General features: G+C 40.0%; 1 protein-coding gene across 8 annotated transcripts in view; it reads right to left on the bottom strand.

Annotated features, from left to right (window-relative positions):
- qkia (QKI, KH domain containing, RNA binding a) overlaps nucleotides 1-19729 on the bottom strand; it is a 125824-nt gene extending 106095 nt beyond the window's left edge. For 3 of the 8 annotated variants that reach the window (XM_058749167.1, XM_058749165.1, XM_058749162.1), the window contains exons 1-2: nucleotides 19299-19727; nucleotides 20-162 (exon numbers count right to left, since the gene is read on the bottom strand). In XM_058749167.1, coding sequence (XP_058605150.1) covers nucleotides 20-162; nucleotides 19299-19443 — 288 coding nt within the window. In that variant the 5' untranslated portion in view covers nucleotides 19444-19727. Of the gene's footprint in view, nucleotides 1-19; nucleotides 163-19298 lie in introns of all 8 variants that reach the window. The other 5 variants (XM_058749164.1, XM_058749168.1, XM_058749163.1 and 2 more) reach the window with 3 other exon arrangements.
- Nucleotides 19730-20062: the final 333 nt, after the last annotated feature.

Raw genomic sequence — 20062 nt, 5'->3', positions numbered from 1 at the left:
GTGCTTGTGTGAGACTTACATCTGGATACTCTTTGACCGGTACGAAGAGTTTCTCCTGTAGATGTACGATAGGTCCCACTGGCTCTGGTAACTCCAGGGGGTGTTTCTCTACCAGACCGTTCACTGTGTCATTATACATGTCTTTCCTCACTCTGGTTATCTCTGCAGGTAGACAAAAAAGACAAACAGATCAGAAAAGGCTGAGTGAGAGAAAAGTGCATTTCCAGTGCATTTCTCCCTAAATTCAGTTGCCAAACATCATGAGAAAAATCTAATATTTTTAAGTTTCACAGTAACAGGAACTCACATGAACACAGTGACATCTTTTAAACAGAGACTCTTTCATAGCTGGCAGCTCCAGATGAGGTTAAACTGCTGCTGCCAAAACATGATTAAGCTCAGGATGTCCATTCCTGTCACGCTTACACACACACACACAGTTTACCCTCACGCTCATTCCCTCCCTCACACATAGCGGCTGTGCTTTAAAACCTAGTGAGCTAAATGAGCTAATAGTTAGGGTTTGAAACAACCAGATGGCGCAGCAAACACGCACCTGTTGTGGAACATAGGAGTGCATTAGACAAAAAGAACTATCTACATTAAGAGTAATTCCTTGGGACACACCGATCTGATACCTGGAAAAGTGATGGAACGTTGGTGGCGTTTTGAAATGGAATGAGCACCAGGCATGAAAATCCAATACTAAGTTTAGTCATGGTTGTCCAAAACCGTGCAACTAATCGTGCATTATGTTCCAAATGTTCTGGAGTTACATGATAGCCTTAACTGACAAACGAGCTGGAATTCAAGTCTGCTGTTCTCAAAATCATTCTCCACTGTGCAAATACTACTGTTCAAAAGTCTGAGGTCAGTAAAAAATTATCATGTTTTTAAAAGAAGCTAAGAATACATTTATTTGATCTAAAATACAGCAACACTGTAAATTATTTAAAATTTCTATTTTATTATATTTTATAAATGTAATTTATTCATGAAAACTTTAAAACAGTAAACAGAAACCTCAAAAGAACAGCATTAAAAAAAAAAAAAAAAAAAAAGAATTTCTTGAATTTTTGTACATTAAAATTGAAAAATGACTGAAAACGCAAAGAAACAGTCTGCATGTGTTGCACTCTGTGCTAGACATAATTCAGCACTGACATGTTGTCAGCTGTCTCACAGGAGTATCAAGAAAAAAATAAAAGTGGGATCACAGCATTACTAGTGCTTACACACTAGAACTCTGACAGAGCGTTTGACAACTAGGAAAGTGTAAGATCCAGGTCAGCCTGAAAACAAGTGGGAACAGAGCAAAATTGGATTCCCTAAAAGACAACTGGACCAATCCCACTGAAATTCTCATTGGCTGCTGGATGCATACGTAAGAGTAATTTTTTTTTTGGGTTACATGGAATGTCACTCTTACAAACCTTTGGATTTTTCCCTACACACCAATCCATATAGAAGTCAATGGATTTGCAGCATTCTCTGATGAAGCGCAACTAATGCCCTACAATACTGATTGTGTGTGTGTGTGTGTGTGTACTGGTTTTTGTGGTTTACGGGGACAAAATTTGTATAATGACATGGGTATGACAGAGGTATTACAATTTGAAGGTGGTTTATGAGGACACTGCTTATGTCCCCATAAAACAAAAGGCTTAAAAAAAAACATACTAAAATGGTGTTTTTTTTTTTTTAATCTAAAAATGCAGACAGTCTCCTGTAAGGGGTAGGTTTAGGTGTAGGGTTGGTGTAGGGCAATAGCACATACAGTTTGTACAGTATAAAAACCATTACGCCTATGGAGAGTCCCCGTAAACCACTAAAACAAACATGAGTGTGTGTGTGTGTGTGTTTCATGGGGCCCCAAAATCCTGGGAGGGGTTGAAGAGTGACGCAACACCCAGATCAAAACAACAGCAGCTCATGGGCCATGTAAGGATGAAACCTTAACACAACATATTTTCTCTCATACATGCAATGAGTCCCAGATGGCCTGACACAACAGCTGCAAGTATATTAACCACATTTACAGAACTCAATCTATCTTCTTTCTTGACCCGAGCACAAACTCATATTCCTTCACCCTTCTCTTTTTCCATCGCTTTCACCCAGTGTCTCTCCTTCCACCTTTCAACACACTACAGCAGGAAGGATTTCTCTCTGGCTCTCTGGAGTGAAAGGGCTGCATGTCTGCATGTTTAATATTCTTGGACTGCAAGAGAGTAGTTTAAAGTAAAAGCAGGAATTAAAAAATTTAAATATCCTCGACTCAACCAGAAATGGGTCATGAACAAGAACGCCGTTCATTTAAATCTTCTCCGAGGCTCACACAGTATACATCCCTCGCCATGTGAATATACATCAGAAATAAACTTCAGTGTAAATGATAATCTGCATTATACATGATTGTTTTATTTTTGCCTGTCTTTTTCCACACACATACACACTCTCAACCCTCGCACCTAAAAGCACTCTTTTAGTGTGCACTTAAAAAAGAGCCAATGAAAAATAGAAACTAAAGTGTTTCTGTCCTTTGGCTGAACGAGAGAGCCACAGTGAAATGCCACATTACCATAAAGTAACAGCGAGAGAGAGAGCGAGCGAGCGATATCGAGCACATGCCATTAGCAGGCACAAACTCCGAGGTGAGTCCTAATTTCAATGCCCAGGCCGCTGGTAGCCTAATGGTTAAGTACCTTGTTTGCCAGCACAAAGGTCGCAGTTTAAACTCTACAAAGGGGTGAGGCAGGAATGTGGAGAAGTGGTGACAACAAATCCTGGTCCATTACACAAGACACTGAGCCCCACAATCGCTCAGGGGTCAGGCTGCTGGTCTGGGGTTGGTTTTTGTGACAGAGGGGGGGTAAAAATGGTTGTGCAAGTTGTGACCGCTCTGGGTTCAGTTTGATAGGTATGCTGATGATGTGCTGCCTGTTCCACTACCCATAAATAAACTACAGGTCACTGTGTAGTTATGAAAACACAACCTGTGGGCTACCCTACACATTAGGGGTGGGGAAAAAGATTTATAGACAATTTATAAAAAAAAAAAAAAAAAATTTATCTGTACACTTTTTTTTTTTAATGTAATTTATTCCTGTTTTTTTTTTTTTAGCTGCATATTAGCTGAAATCATTCTAATATGCTGGTTTGGAGCTCAAGAAACATTTCTGCTTAATTTTGGGGAAACAGATACATTATATAATATTACATAATATAAGTTAAAAACCATGTAAAAACCGAAAAAAGTTTTAACTCAGTTTTTTTTAACAATGTATAAGTCTTTACTGTCACTGTTGATAATTTTTTTTTAATTTAAAAAACAAAAACTCCAAAGCAACTCTGAACTTTTGAACGGTAGTATATGGAGGGAAACAGGGTGATAGTCATAAAAATGCAAAGGAGGAGGAACTGTTAAGAATGAAAGAGAAATTTTGCTGATCTAACATTGCACCATATTAGAAAGCAAGACGGACGGTGCACACTTTAAAACCAAAACAATCCTCCACAAAATCGGTGAGCAGGTAAACAAGGTTAAACATCCCGAGACCCTGAATCCGAGGCTGTCTGAACATACTATTCTCTTTCTCTCTCCAGTCCTTTCACTGCCAACCCATCCATCAAAAGAACCATCCTGTCCTTATGCTTGCTAATATAAGCAACATTACTACCTCAGTAAAGATGAGCTACAAGTATATAAAAAGGTTTATATAAATATATATAAATGTTATCCATGGCATCGGCAGTCAAGGAATAGAGAGGTCTGGCTCTCATATTAGAATAAAAGGTAAACAGGAATAGGCTGATCTGATGCAAAGACAGAACTCTTACTGTGAAACCTGCTGCTTTTAGCACTTCAGCAAACATCGGCATCCATCTGTTTGAGCACTAGTTACTTAGGATCTATTAAACAGACATTTTTAGTAATGAAGCAGGAGTGAAAAGATGCAAGTCACAACTTGTTATCAGTTAAAGGGATAATTCACCCATAAATTAAAGTAGGGGGGAAATTAGGGGGGAGAATTTTTTGGACCTGAATGACTTGATAAAAATAAAAAAAATCGTATGTTCATCTGTCATTTGGATTCCTGCATTATGTCAGAAGGGAATAACGGCTGTGATATTTAAATATACCAGTATTATTACAGTCAAGCACATCTGCTTTTCAAATATCGGAACAAAAGTGTACAAACCACAGCACAGTGAACATGCCTTGGTTTCAAAGGTCTGAATTTACCATTTCTCTTAAAAAAACCTTAATTGATAAGGGAGGTAGGATGAAGCGGAGCGAACAGCGAGAGTTTAAAGAAACGGTGATTCCGCTGGTACTTTAGTAGATGTTACACAAAAGGATGGGGAGTGCTCAAAGCTCTTTAAGATTAAAATAAAAGAGAAAGGTGCTTGAGATGAAAGTCTGCTGATGTACAAGTTTTTCCACTTTGAAGCAATGCACTTCAGCTATCATAAAGCACAGCTAGCCTCTGCAGCCACAAGATTCCTGTTTAATGCATTCTCCGCTTTATTCAAGCTGCAAACGACTTTATCTCAACAGACAATTCAATTCTGCACTTAACTTCCAAACTGAGAAAAGTGTTGATTCTTTTGGGGGAAAAGAATGGAGATAGGGCCTTTGGAAAATGTGTACATTTCTTATCAAATGTCCACACCTTTTTTTGAAAATGTAAAATCCTTTGCCTCCAAAAACAGAACTCAGTATATTTCACTGCTGACGGCCACCAAGTAAAAATCCTTTCAGAAATGTTTGCTTCATGCGTGAATTCTGTGAACTCAGCACTGCATTTCATGTTTTGCCAGGGAGAATATTTTCCTGCAGCATTAATATGGCTCTTCCAGAGAAATATGCTGCCGAGTTTAAAGAGATGCAACAGCTTGTCAAAAATCAGGTGATGGAGCTTGTTTATGCAGGTACAACATGCAAGAGATTCTCAATTTCCTTGAAGCAGTCCAAATTTTCCATGTCATAAATAAAGAATTAAACCGTAAACACTTGATTCTGTCAAAACATCATTACAGAAATATGCTATAGACCAGGGGTGGGCAAACTTTGACTCGTGGGCCACATCAAGTTTTCCACACCAAGTGAGGGGCCGCATTATATGTTTGACAAATGAAGCTTTGATTTTTTTTTTTTTAATTAAATTGACACTCACTACTGTACTGTATGTATACATGTACATACAGTATATGGCAGTTCTATTCTTGTACCATCTCTGCCTTTTTTATGAGCACTTTATGACACACAGATAAGTTGCATTGGGGTACAAGTCGATTGATGTGTAAGGCACATTTTATCATTTCATTCATAAATAATGTAAAATAAACTAAACGTTTACAAACATTAGAAACATGTATTTATATTCCCTTCACTCCAAAAAAATCCTGTAAATTTAGCAGTGTTAATAACAGAAAACGGAATGAAAATAAGTAAAACACAAACAAAAATTACAGTGGCATTCACTATAAACATTTATTATAAATGCCCAGACTAAATATTTAAAGCAAAACTGAAACTAGCGGCGTGGTAGTTACATTGCCCGTGAGCAGGAGGCAACACTGGCATTTCTTCTCCTACTGGAAAGTGGGTTGTTGTCCCTCTACGTACAGATCATGTTCCGGTAGAATCCCCCTCGGTCGAAATCGCGATCGCGTTATACTTTTTCAGCTATTAAAATAGTTCAGTTTTGTATGTAATGGTGAATTTTCGAAATTTCGTTTCTTTTTTTATTAAGTTAATTTAGAAAAACGTTTGGAGCATTTTTTTGTTCGTTAGATAAGTTTATTCTTTCTTAAAGTAACGACCAAGCAGCCAGCGACAGACCAGCAGGCTGATAGCCATGTTTGATCAATTTAGCCTTCTCAAATCACGACTTGCCTAAAATACAATCTATAGATATACTAAAACAGTTCAAGCATATAACAATGTTTAAACGTTAAACCTAGATAAATGTGCGCTGCATCCAGTAGTTTGTGCGGAAAGTGCAAGCTAAAGCGCAGGACATGGAGGCGCCAGTGCAATCAATTGCATTTTTTTCAATGAAAACAACTTGCACCGTAATTTGAGAGTAATACATCATTCGGAATTGTAAAGGGTCTACTTTTATTTGTGTGCACTCACAATATTAAAAAAACTTTTTATAAAATAAATAAAACGATGCGCCGTCTCGTCTTGAACAGGAGCGCTTCACAAAAATGAAACGAAAGTCAGCGAATACATGCCTCACAGACATGATAAATATATTTATAGAAAGCTTTAAATTGCCACTTAACGAAATAAATCAAATCGATAAAAACTCTTTCATTATAATCAGTGAAGATGCACTTCTCTCTAAAGGCGTGTCTAACAAGGAGATGGCGAGTCAGGATCTTCATCTTTGCGACACTGACACAGAAAACACTAGTTTATTAGTAAATAATTCAAATATCTCCTTACTATTTCCCCCTGACACATTCATGGTAATTACTTTTGCTGGGGCTTTGCAGCAAGCTTCAGCGTATTGCATGTATTTGAACGCAGAACTCTTCAGCTGCGCTGACGGCGCGCTCTCTGCTGCTGCGGGACTCTAAACACCGTCGAGCAGCTCTTCACAGCCACTGCACGGTCTCGTGTTGTTTCCACCAGCGCGGAAAATCAGAAATCACGTTTCCCCCTGACATTGCATCAAATGAACTATTTTGGACCAACTATCTCACGGGCCGGATGAAATCTCCCGGCGGGCCGGATGTGGCCCACGGGCCGTAGTTTGCCCACCTCTGCTATAGACTGTTTCAACGGCAACAACACAAACAAATGTTACTGCGCATGCGCGCTTTTGTGGCCCTAACATAACTTCCGGTAGACTTCCAAATCTAATCAGTAACAACAGCTTGAATCCCTCTTGAGTAATTATTTTTGATAAACAAAATGTTTGCTGCGTAAATCAGACGGACTTATTGAAAATGTAAATTCATTCTCTGCCAGCAGGAGGTGCTTTAAAGCGGGAGAAAGAGAGGTTTCCCCAGTAACACTGTACACAAAGCAGAGCTCCACTCACAAACGCTGCTTTATCAGGCATATAACATGCAAGGTAATATGAAAATGACATCGAAAATTTTCTAAAGACAGTCTTCCTTCGGAAATACACCAGCGCCTCGTTTTGATTTTTAAACATGCAGTATGTGTTTATTCAACAAAGCCTTTTGGAAAATCGGTCAGTTTTGATATCGTGGCAGGTCTCCATAAATAAATGTATGGGCAATAAAATCCACAGCACAACAACCTGAGCTCAACTTCATTACTCATCACTTTAACTGCGTTTGTAGTCTGCACTAGCCAGACCGATAAACAAACACAGACCGGAAGTCAACTTAGGGCCAGGCGCGTGCGCCCAATGGAACAGTCTATACAAAACAATTCAGACTGTGAATAAGAAATAGAGTTCTGCATGCATGCGTGTCCATCCCACCAGGAAGTAACTTGAAAAACTGTACAATAACATTCTAATTTTAACAGGGGTGAGAAAAGTAGTAAATGTAAGACAAACTCTCAAATATTATCAGTGGGCATTGACTGGTCTCAGGGTAATGAATTGATTTTTTTGTTTGTTTATTGCAGTTTCACTACTTTAACTGACGAGGCCCAAAGTAAAAACTGCTCAGAGAACCAGATTTTCACAGAGACTGTCTTCTGTAAATATTAGAGCTGAATTTCATAAATAAACATTCATTATTTTGGGCAGCGCCTCGGCACCCTGTCAGGAGAAAAAATAAAAAAAATAAAAAATAAAGACCTCTGCTTCTGAGAAAGAGGAAGGGAGAGGTGAAAAAGTCAAACACAGAAGAAGAAAAATCTCTGTCTCTCTCATTCAGAGCTTACACGGTTGGTGCCGCCACGCACCAACTCAAATGTAATCAGTTACCAGAGACCGAACTACAACACTCCCACTGAATCCTACAACCTACAGAAAAGAATTTACTAAAAGGAATTTAACAACTCTGGTTCAAGTTTCCACTTAGTTTAAACATGATTATTGCAAAACATCTAAAAAGGTTCACCCAACACTGATTACTTTGTATTTTTCTTTTTTTTTTTTCCTTTTTGACTGATGTTTTGAAGAATGTTTTGGTTGCTTTTCTTCCATTGTTCCATTCCAAAAAAAAAATAATACTGAGCCATTTCTCAGTATATACTTATGTTCCACAGAAAATTAGTCAGAGATTTGGAACATCTTGAAAGTGATTAATTACAACAGCATTTTCATTTTTGATTGAGCTATTCCATTATGTATTTATATTAGATGTTTAAGTGAACAATTAATGCAATGTATCATCATAATCAGTCAGCTAGTGTTTTTTTTTTTTTTTTTTTTAAATACTGAACAAGATCTAAGTCTGAATTCCAACACTCAAATGCCCCTTGCACCCAGTACTCGATTTGCAGGGTTATGTCTGCAAAGTGTCACACTGTAATTGTTCAGCTCAATTCAGTGGAAGTGCTGGCCGATGCTGAAAGATTCCCTGGATGAGCACCAGCATCAGTTCAGTGGAAAAGAGGTAGTGAAGGCAGAGGTGGGGGCTCTCAAATGAGCACACAATCACTGAACACTCTAGAATGCATGAGAGGCTGGTTAGTCAAGTTTACACACACCTACACACACACACACCACATCACTAACTAAAAGTCCATTAAACACAAAGATTTGAAAGTACGCAACAACTCACAAACAAGTCCCAGATTGACATTTTGATGGGAAAATGGAGCGTTTCGTTTTAAGCCAGGGACTGAATGGAAACAGAAATGGATCCAAGTGTGTCTGCAGTTCTCAGCAGCAATGAGGAAACACATCAGCTGTATTAGAAATTTCAACACGTCATCAGATGGGCAGGAGGTAGAGGGGAAAGGCATTTTAGAGATCGAAGATAATTTTAGAGAGAACCAACATGTCTGATAACCAACAGGTCACATAGTTTATACATGTCCCTGCCAACAACAACAACAACAACAGGTGTTTCTGAGTTATATGATATCAGAAAGACTGAGGATTAAAAGATTAGAAAGCTGGACATTAGTAGTGGAATGAACCTGATCTCTGACCTAACACACGCTCCGATCTCTCCTTCATCTCGCTGCGCATTCCCAGATTGTCCTGCTGCAGTCCGGGTTTCCGCAGAGCCATTATGAGGAGCTAAATTTAGCAGGGAGGCTTGTCACACTTGATGATATGGTGCAGGGTTATAGAGTAGAGCTGTTGGGGAGGGGTGGGTTTGGGTTATCATTCAGGACGAGAGCACAACACAGTTACTGCGGTGGTTTAATGGCTGCCCAGCAGGGCACAGGGTCTAACCACAGCCTGTAGATTACTCTTACACCCAACCCATACACTGCACAGGGAATCCAACAGCTTCAAAGTCTATGGTCACAAGAAGAGGCTGGTCACAGCTGGTCTGTTCAGAAGCAGGTGAGTTTGGGACACTGGGGAACAAAAGAACTGACACAGCCCGGCCGATCCAGCCAAATACACATGAATGCACAAGTGTTTTTTTCAGTATCACTATTCAGCCACGGAGCTGCTGTTGAATCACTGATGCAAAATAAATATTTTTGAGTTGTGAGTTTGTAGTTTAAACTAAATGTGACTGAAGAGACACCATGATACGATACCAAATAAATAAACAAACGGACATCACTGTCTGTCTATTGCATTAGTTTTACTGGATGGATTTTACTTTTACTAAAATAATTACTTGAAATTTGAGATTTTAAAATGAAAAATCTGTGGCTTTTCGCCAGGGTCAAAATAAAAGTCTTGCTTTCAACACCAATCAGTTAAACAGGAAAAATGTATTGGTCAAATCAAATGCAAAATCTTTTTTCTCCTCGTAGATGAGAAAATATGGGATAAGAGGCACAAAAAGAGTTACACAGTTAGATAATACAGATCTTAAAATCGGCAACAACTACAGCTAACCTACTAAATCACAACTAAACTCCAAGAACTGCAAGTAAACCCGGACGAGCAGGCAGACCAAGATGTTTCAAGGACTTTGTTATCTCTCACTCTCTTACACACACTGGCAGAACAGATGTTTCTGGAATTAAACAGGTTGTAGTAGAGATGAGAGAAACTGATTATACTATTTACAAATTTACAGATAATTCACTTCATTTGCCATATGACTTGTTGACTGTACTCCATCTGTGCAAGCACACACACATACTCTAACAAAAGAGCTTCAGCAGGATGTGGATTGGAGGAATAACAGGAAGCAAACTGAGGATGCTGAACTGGTGCAAAAAGGAAAAGCCATCGATGTTTTAACAGACCATCATTTAACAGTGCTCAAGACTTCCTGAGAGCATGTGACTGTTCAGAAAAGAGGATCCTGTGAGATCAGTATGACATGAACTGCATCAGATCAGTAACAAGTTATATACACATATCATGGCTTTCATTAAAGACTAGTATGAAGATTAAGTTGGGCATAAATTTTCTATTAATTCCTCAGGAATGCGTTCATTGCTCCCCCGTCAAACATATGCACACACACACACAGAAAAGGCAGTAAACTTGCTAAACAATGACAGGAAGAACTGAATGCTCAAGCAGGAAGGAAGGAACCAGTCAGTAAATGTGCTAAGAGTAGATAACCAAACACCTCCTTCCTACTGGACAGGACACCTCCCTTATCCTCCTGAAACATGGTAACAAACTTGCTTAGTATGACAAACCAAAAACAAACAAGAACAAAATGAGCTTTTGTGTTCCCTTTTCCATTTAAAACTGAACTCATTCAAAGTTTTCTTTAAATAACTCACTGAGGTGTTGAAAACACCAATATTAGCACTAATCACCAGTGGTGTGAGGGAGAGCAGAAATGATCTGATTCTGTGGTTTGGGCTCTGATGTGGTGGTGGTTAAAAGCTAGCCATGGCAAAAACCGCCAGCTTGTGCGTCTGCATCGAACTACTCTACTTTTTCATCATCCCTTCTTTTTTCCTGTCCTCTAGCAGTGCGAGATGGAGTGGCAGGGCTGCATTCCTCTGCTTTTAATTAGCAGGAAATGAGGGCAGCCAATGACAAGGACCATTTACACCAGTGAACAAGAGAGAAGAGAGAGAGTGAGTGAGATCTCAAGGTGCTAGTTTCACTACGCAAGTGATCTCATAAGAGATGCCTGGGGACACAGGACGGCAGACAACACGAAGTGCCATCCTTCACAGGAGTAGTAATGACAGCAAAGCACTCTGGGTAACAGCACAACAACAGAAGCTCCTAGACAAGCCTGAGCATGACTGTGTGCAAGAGGAAGGAGACTGTCTGCCAGTCTTGAAGACAGGTTAAACCAATTTCTTTAAATTAAAGAGCGAGACAGGAGTATATTATAGAATGTTTCTCACTCCGGCACTTTGATGGTTCAATCTAATATTTAGGTATCCCGTGCCGCCCATGTCACAAGACAAAACCTGTACCAAGAACGATAAGGTAGATATTTATCAAGGAACTTTCCCAGTCATGCAGTGCAGATCAGCAGATGTGCAAAACCAGTTCAATGGCATTCTAAAGTGAAACTCTGCTTCAAAATCCAAGGACCAATCAGAGAGCAACGCTACCCGGAGGTTCTGTAATTAAAATGAGGGTGCCTACGGCAACTAAGATAAAAACAAATATTTACAGAAATGCTGTGCATGTGTGTGAGAGAGTGGGAAAGAAATGTAAACTGATTGAAACTCCAGCATTAGATGGACACCATTAAGATGCTCTTCACACACATTCATACACACGACGAAAAAACGCACAGGGAAAAAAAAACAGATTCAAAAATGTTGTGACTCAGCATCTGTCACGATGAGTTCAGTCCACCGCAAGCTTTCAGCTGATGGTCTTAAGGACAGGAACAGAAAGATGCGGAAAGAATGGAAAGAAAGTGTAACATACTAAAAGCAGCATGCGCGTGAGACTCTTGACTAATGCAAACAGACAGACCCTGTTATAGACTTTAAATGTGAGCAACAGTCTTTAGTTAAAGAGAGGATCTGCAGCCCTCTGGCACAGAAAGAAAGGAAAAGTGATAAGATAGGGAGACAGAAAGGAAATGGATGCTAGAGACACCTGGTAGGGATTTGCCTGTGAAACAGTGGAAATACACTGACTTTAGTTCAAAACATTCTCTGCAACTCTTTATGATCAAGTTAATCAAGATCAAAGATCATGCATCCCAACAATCCACTGAATCATTCCAATGAGCTTCACATAAAATTTTCCACCAATGCCATCACAACGTCAGACCTGTGTCTGAAAACCCCCAACAACAACAGTTTAAAGAGAATATTGCTGAGCTACCTGAATAACATCTATTTATTAGCACAGTCATCTGAAGGTCTGTGGTTTGTGGCCACCATGTTAAAATAAAAACACAGGTTATCTATATACAACAGGATGGCACAGCATGCATCTGCAGCTGCATACGTGTGTAGAATGTGTTTATGGCTTCCTTTAACTGAAAGAGAACGCTTACACATAGGCGTATATATCAGTCTTATCTAAATTACTTCAGTCATAAAGCCAAATTCATTTATGGTCACTTTCAATTATCTGTGTGATTACTGTTGTGAGGATTGCTGAACGTTTAAAGAGTGAAAGAATGCAAAGCCTCACACAATCAGCTTTGTGCTGGTCACACCGGTGGTGCAAAAAGTCTCAAACAGGAAGCTGTAACCGAGGTCACATCCCGTATGCCGGAGCAGTGATGTCATGTGTGTGTGAGAGGGTAATGTTGAACACACAATGCTTCATTGTCCAAGTGCAGACACCCTGTGAAACCACACAGACACTCACCCTACCCCTCCATGCAGGTTGACCTCATTCACAACACATACTATTTGTCTTTCTATGTGTCTTTCCCTCTCTTTTCTGCCACCCGGTTCTGTTCGACCCTGCCATCGCTCTCTCTGTGCACACAATCAATCTGTTGACCCCACTAGCGCACTAAGCCTTCTCACAAAGCACAGTCGTGACATGGTCTTCCTCTCCCATGATGCGCTTTTGTTTTTGACACATTTAAGAGCTAATTGAGCACAAATAGCAGCATAACAAGGAGCTAGCAGACAAAGACAAATCTTTGTGTAGAGCGAAGGGATGGCGATGGCTTCTCTGTTGTGTTTGACAGCGGGATTGATGGAGGCCGATATAACATCCAGAGCGAAACAAATCTCTCTCCTGCTCTCCCTCTCTTACACACAGTTGGCTGTAGTGGAATGTTAAAATTACAACAGGTGACTAAGCTTCAGTTAATAGTCTTTCAGTATAGCCTTTGGAACACACACAAAATTACAAAAGCTTACACACACACACACACACAGTCATCTGCCCAGAATGAAACAGCTGTTCCTATCTGCTGTTAAGTGCTCTAGAAATAATCAATGGTTGTTCTAGAATATTGGTCTTGGTTTCACAATGTTGACGTGTTTTTTGAACATGCAGAAACTGAAGAACGTGTTCTGGAATGCTACTGTGTGTTCAGAGGAATTACAGTGTCCAAACGACAAGCAGTTTGTCTGACCAAACAAACATGAATATGCTGTATGACAACACACATTCGCAATGCACTTTGTAAAACATATACTTGATTTTTATGGATGCCGACATGATGCATACACTACCATTCAAATGTGTAGTCCAGATTTTTTTATTTTTTTTTCAAAGAAATGAATAGTATATTTATGAAAAGTAACAGTAAAAAGACTTTTTGCTGTTCTTCTGAACTTCACATTCATTAACTGAAAAAATTTTTATCAAATTAGATATTAAAATATTTAGAAGAACTGGAATGTTTTGTAAGCAGAAATGAGCATCCACAATTAAACATTTAATACTGATAATTTAAAAATGCACTAATATTGGTCATTCACGATATGGCACAGATATATTGTGCATCCCTAATGTGTACATAACCATAAATAAATAAATAAAAATGTAGACCGAGTGAACTCCAAGAATACTTCCTCTGTGTGTGTGTGTGTGTGTGTGTGTGTGTGTGTGTGTGTGTGAGAGAGAGAGAAAGAGCAAGAGAGAGAAATATTTTATTAACAAATAAGAATTATAACAAAACAGGAACTACTGTGATATTTTGAATGGAATCAGTCTGACAACATTTGCTGTAGAAAAGACAGACAAATAACCCACTTATAATCACAATGACATCTGCTTTCTCCCATGAGGTCTGGTGCATGGTTCACTCTGATTGGCCCTCTATTAGGCAACACTCAAAACAGACAGGGAGGGAGAAAAAAAATAAAAATTCAACACATTGGTTTGGAGACTCCAATTTCTGCAGTGAAATAAAGCCTGCAGTGTTGCCTATCTGCTGCTGAGAGCAAATTGGAGTGAATAGTTGAAATCGCAGGGTGAGGAAATCAAACAGAACTACTTTTGGCCGAGGCCACGGTCCACGTAGATCAATTCAAAGACCATTTTCTAGTCCGTAAGAAATAAGCGTGATCATAATTACGCCTAATTAAAGCATTTAAAGAGACAGAACAAACATTAGACGGATTCAATTGCTTAATGAATGTGTAGATGAGCGCTGAGGAATACTGCTGTCTGATTTAGCCAAACAATTCCTCTGTTGCTCAATTAGAGAGTGCGAGAACTCAAGGAAAATGCAAAGGGAAACACATTGTCTCCAAGCTGCTGGTTGTAAAACGGAAAAAAACAGTGCAGAAATGGCATGAAAGAGGAGTGTGAAGGGGTGTGAAGATATTTCAGGCAGTTGTGGAATGTGAAAGGGTGAGGCCCTTCCCCCGCTCCGGAACGAGAGAGAGAGAGAGAAAGAGAGGATAAACACCAACCGCTCCTGGACAGATTTTCTTAACCACAGTAAAACTACAGACACACATGCTATAAAGCATGACTTTTTGCTTTTCGGTTTCTTATGAAAAGGACTCCTCCCCTTCCAAAAACACTGAATCAGCCTGTTCCTGTGCGAGCTGGCCCATGAAAGCCCTGCTGTTCTCCTACGGAAAGCACATGAGTGTGAGTGTAGTTAGGAAGTTAGTGACCATGTCTGAGTCATTGCATCAGTCTATCACGCTCTCAGCTACGTTAGCCGAAAGACAACTTGTAATCTGGTTCAACGAGAGCCAAAACTGTTCCAACTAAATAAATTCTTCACTGTACTCGGATGGAAAAGTTGTTGAAGAGTGTGTGCTGGTGTCTGTGAGGCGTCAGGCAGACAGCGGTGCTGGCAGGGCAGAGTCTGATAAGAAACCCCAGCGCTCGTGTGAGAGACCCCCCTGATAAAGGGGCACAGCCTGACGCACACAGACATGACTTTATCAGGGGCCACACAATGGGCCAAGTCAGGGGCCAGTCCACAAAACACACGCCACCATTGGGGGGTTGGGGAGAGAAAATGAGCGAGGCTCCTCTGTTCCCTGCGCTAACCCTGTCAACCTCTTCCTGCTATCCAATTTATCACCGCCCAGCAGGACACAGAAAAAGAGAGGAGAAACAAAGATAGAGAGAATAAAATTATCTGCACACTCACTCCACTGAACCCAGGCTTGAGCCGAGAACCTGAGCTAATGGATCTAGCTAGCTAATTAAAGTAGATGCAGTAAGGGGTCCCACGGGTCCCAGCCTGTAAGAATCACTTCCTGTTAGCACCGGGAATGACCTCAAATACTAAATGTACTGAATTTAATGAAGAAATCCCGTCTTGATCATCGATGAAGTGGGGAATTGATACTAGTACAGCTTATACACTGACCAATCAAAATCAAGATTTATATTTAAACTGTATAATAAATTCACCTACACTAATGAAAAAAAACAATCAGGTTAGTAAGATATTTTTTTGTTGAAAAATGAATACTCATTTATTCAAGGATGCATTAAATTTACTAAAGTACCAGTAAAGACATCTATAATGTTACAAAAGATTTTTATTTTAAACAAATGCTGTTCTTTTAAACTTTATATTCATTCAGAAAAAAAAGCACAAAAACTATTAAGCAGCACAACTGTTTAAAACATTAAGAAATGTTTCTTAAGCACCAAATCAGCATATCTGAATGATTTCTGAAGGATCGTGTGACACTGAACCTTGGAGTAATGGCTGCTGAAAAAACAAACCATTTTCAAGACAGAATAATTTCCTAACAACCTGTATGACCGTGAGAAATCAAGATCTTTAACCTTGACTCGTTCCTTCCATTGCTGTGTCCATTTCTGAACACCGCCTGCATTGAACTCTGGCACTGGACTCAGCTGCCACTGACTTATCAAAGACAGCTCTAAAAACACCCGCAGGGTCACCTCTGAAGATCACAAGCACGCAGCAAACCTGTCTTTCTCTCGTCAGCCTGACACACACACACTCGAACAGCACAGGGAGAGGGAGGGAGAGCAGTTGTCTTGTGTGGGGAACAGAAAGGGTGACGAGGGAGACGTAAGGGTGTTGGTTTTCCTTTGCCATGACAACAGCTGCAAACACACACGATCCATTCGAGTTATGAGCATTTGTGCACAGCTGTCATGAGAACTCTTACAAGACGACAACTGAGAGAGCGTTCCCACATTTCACCTCCAAACACAGTCTCTCTTTCATCCAGCAGAAAAGTGTGAAGCTGCATTGAAACGATTTCAAGTCTGCGCTTTATTTACGCATTGAACACTCCACAATAATAACGGTCATGCTTAATGAAATACCTAAAATACTATCATCTATCTAACCTTCTCAGCTCAATCTCTGCTAATGCCTTTTTCAACTGATCTGGATTCTCTCTTTGATCTTGGATCAGTGCAATACACAAAAGATGGAGCGCACGTCCTTTCTAAAACTAGTGAGAGACCAACAAATCAGCCAATTTCTCCATTTTGTGATTATTCACATCAATAACATTCTCCGCCAGATTTGCAGATTAATATTGTACATTTTCCATCCTCAAACATGTTTTTGAATTTTAATAAATATTATAATATACATGTTAAAATCATTAAATATACATGTTTAAAATGGCCTTATATCACCCTGCTGTCTAGACATCAGTATCAGGCATTTAAAAACCCATATCAATCTGATGTAAAGCAGAGGTCAGGAGAGATAGCAGCAGCAGACGCTGTGTAGCTGTACAAATTTCCCTCCCTACACATTAAGTCTGAGTATTTACCGTTACAAATACACGACTGGCCCACATCACCCTGAGCTGCTCATTTGCATTGCCAAATCAGTATGCAAATTCAGCTGAGCGCAGCAGAGATTTTACACCTAGTCCAATCCATGTGTGTGTTCAAAGAAATGTGTGTCAGAGGGAAAAAAAAAAAAGGAAGGATGAAGTTGTCCTCTGCGGTTTCAGCTCATTTTTGAGTGGATTGAGGAGAACAGATTACAGCAAGAGAAGAGCAAAGTTCAGGTAAACAGAGCAGAATGAATCCAGATACACAAACATGAGGCTGTATCACTGCAGGAGGAACTAACACCTCACTGTTTGGTGTCAGAGCACACAGCTTCATGAGAATTCTCTCATGGAGACACTAAAGGACCAAGAAGAAGACTTCTTAAAGAAACACATCCGTGCCATTTACGTACATAGAGAGAGGAAAAAGTCCTACTGTAGATGTAAAAACTCCAATAGTTTGGTAGCTCATCAGTGTCTACATACTAACACTGTCAGATAGTAAAGAAACAGTTAAATTTACATTAAGTCATTTAGCAGATGCTTAAAAGCGACTTACAAATGAAGACAATAGAAGCAATCAAAATCATTTCTAGCACAAATTTAAATTCTAACATTTTCTTACCCTCATGCCATTCCAAAACTATTCTAGACTTGCTTTTGTGAAACACAAGAGCATAATTTGAAAAATGTGTTTTATTTTCATTATTCAAAAAAATATTCTTTCTTGAACAAATGGCAGAAATTGTTTTGCAACAACTATCCCTTTAAAAGGCGTCCTATAATAAAAACAAAAAAAACAAAACAAAAACAAATGAAAATCCTTATTGAACATAATAATAAAAAAATAACAAGTCAAGTCGTGAAGTTCAGTTGTGCGTCTGGACAAAGTCAAAACCAAACCCAAAAAACCCAATCTAAAGTGTGGTTTCTGGGGTTGTGTGTCGGAATGTGGAGCTGTGATCAGTCAAACCAAACTAGTTTATCCGGTGACGCACAGGGTGATTTAGCAACACGTTGAGAGAATACGAGCGCAAACAAAGCTGATATTGGATAACATTGCGGCAGATTTTGCGGCTGCTCGTCCCTCTTTGTTACAAGACAGAGTCGCGCGTTTGCATGTCAATAGCACGAGCTTTCGTGCACTTCATGAAATTAAAACAGACGGATACTGTGTATTTGTGAACGAGGAGGAATTCAAGCCTCTCCGTATCGGAACAGAAGGAGATCAGAGCCTGACTATAAACTACATGCATTTCGGACAAAACAGCGCGTGTAAATAAACGCAGAACATGTGTGAAGAGAAATCAGTGACGGTGCAGATACACAAGCTGCATTGAGAGAAACCTGCTGCATATCACAGCCACGGACACTCTTTCTCCTTCACAGGTTGCATGGTAAAAATTAAGCTTTATACGTTAAAGATATGTGAAATAAAATGTTGTACTATTGACACAGACGTGTATAGGCGCACTTGTGAGTGTCTCGCTCTCTCTCCATAGGGCGCATTCATGCAAAACTCAACTGAATGCCTCAGGGGAAAAAATCTTAATCTGCAAACAAACAGCTAATTGTTCTGACTAACCCCTTTGTGTTGAGTACAGATATTAATATTTTGTATTCCCGAGTAAATAAACATATAATAAAGGGATTTCAATCGAAAAATAAACGCGAAGTTTCTTGCGTGCAGCTAACTTACTAACTTTGGCTAACCTCACTCACACCCAAAAACAAGTTAAGAACCGTTGAAACGCCTAGTAATGTTATTTAGAACACAAAATAAACATTTAGGAGAAAAGTAAACTCTTAAAAGGTCTTATAATTGACGGTAAAGCAGTGAAAGTTAGTAAATATGTCGACGGGTAAAAGTTGTTGATTTAGCAGACTGCTAACAGCGCTAGCGACCCTGACGGGGGAAAAAAGACTTGGAATTTTGAAAATCGGTTAAATACCGTCCAAAAGGGTTTAAACGTTTAGAACTAGACCCAAAAACACAAGTCTACTTTAAAACAGAAACCATAACCGTTGCTTAGAGTCTCTTTCGCTGAAGACAGATAGTTTGTGAAGTTGTGAAACACCACATACACACTCGCGGTTCGGGTTTACACACACGTACCTTCGTCCAAGAGTCTCTCCAGGTGCGTGAAGATGCCACACAGGTTCGGTAAACTCGTCATGAGCTTCTTCTCGTTCAGTAACTGCATGAGATAGTCGGGACTCGGCCTCGGTCTCTCCTTCACCTCCATCTCCCCGACCATCATCTTTGCACGCAAACGCTCACAATCCTTCCCCCAGAAAAGAAATAAAGAAAACACAAAAGAAAAAAATAACGGTGCAGATCAAATCCCTCGTTCCCCCTCCAGGCTGCGGCGACCCTCTCCAGATATAAGGGTTGACTTTAAGGTGCAGGCTCTCTCTCGCGCTCTCTCTCTCTTTCTTTCTTTCTTTCTTTCTCTCCCTTCGCTAGAGTCGCGCGATGTGGACTCACTGGGTTCTCTTCGTTGTACTGAGCTCGCGCTACCACTCCGGACTGAGGAACCTCCGAGAGCTCCAGACCCGCCTCGCACGCATTGGCTGCATGCGCGACGCGAACGCGCCGGTTGGCCAATCAGCTCATAGCTCTGGAGAGGCGGGGCTAGTGTTTTAACCACATGAATCAGCGCCTGAGATGATGGACAGAGATCAGAGCCAATAGAACACAGGCTCGTGAACGCTAAGAATCACCGCCGGGGATGATATATTGTGAAACGCTGTGACAACATGTCTGTGACAACAAGTGTATGCCTTGTGTGTTTTGATAGGGCTTGGCATTTCATGGTGTGTTGCTTTTTATAATTAAATCGTTTTGTGTGTGTTTTTGATTTGCACAGTTGGTTTTGC

Source organism: Onychostoma macrolepis, chromosome 17 (assembly GCF_012432095.1).
Source record: "Onychostoma macrolepis isolate SWU-2019 chromosome 17, ASM1243209v1, whole genome shotgun sequence".
Classification (NCBI taxonomy): Eukaryota; Metazoa; Chordata; class Actinopteri; order Cypriniformes; family Cyprinidae; genus Onychostoma; species Onychostoma macrolepis.
Note: the sequence above shows the minus strand (reverse complement) of the source record. Positions and strands in the feature narration are given on the sequence as shown.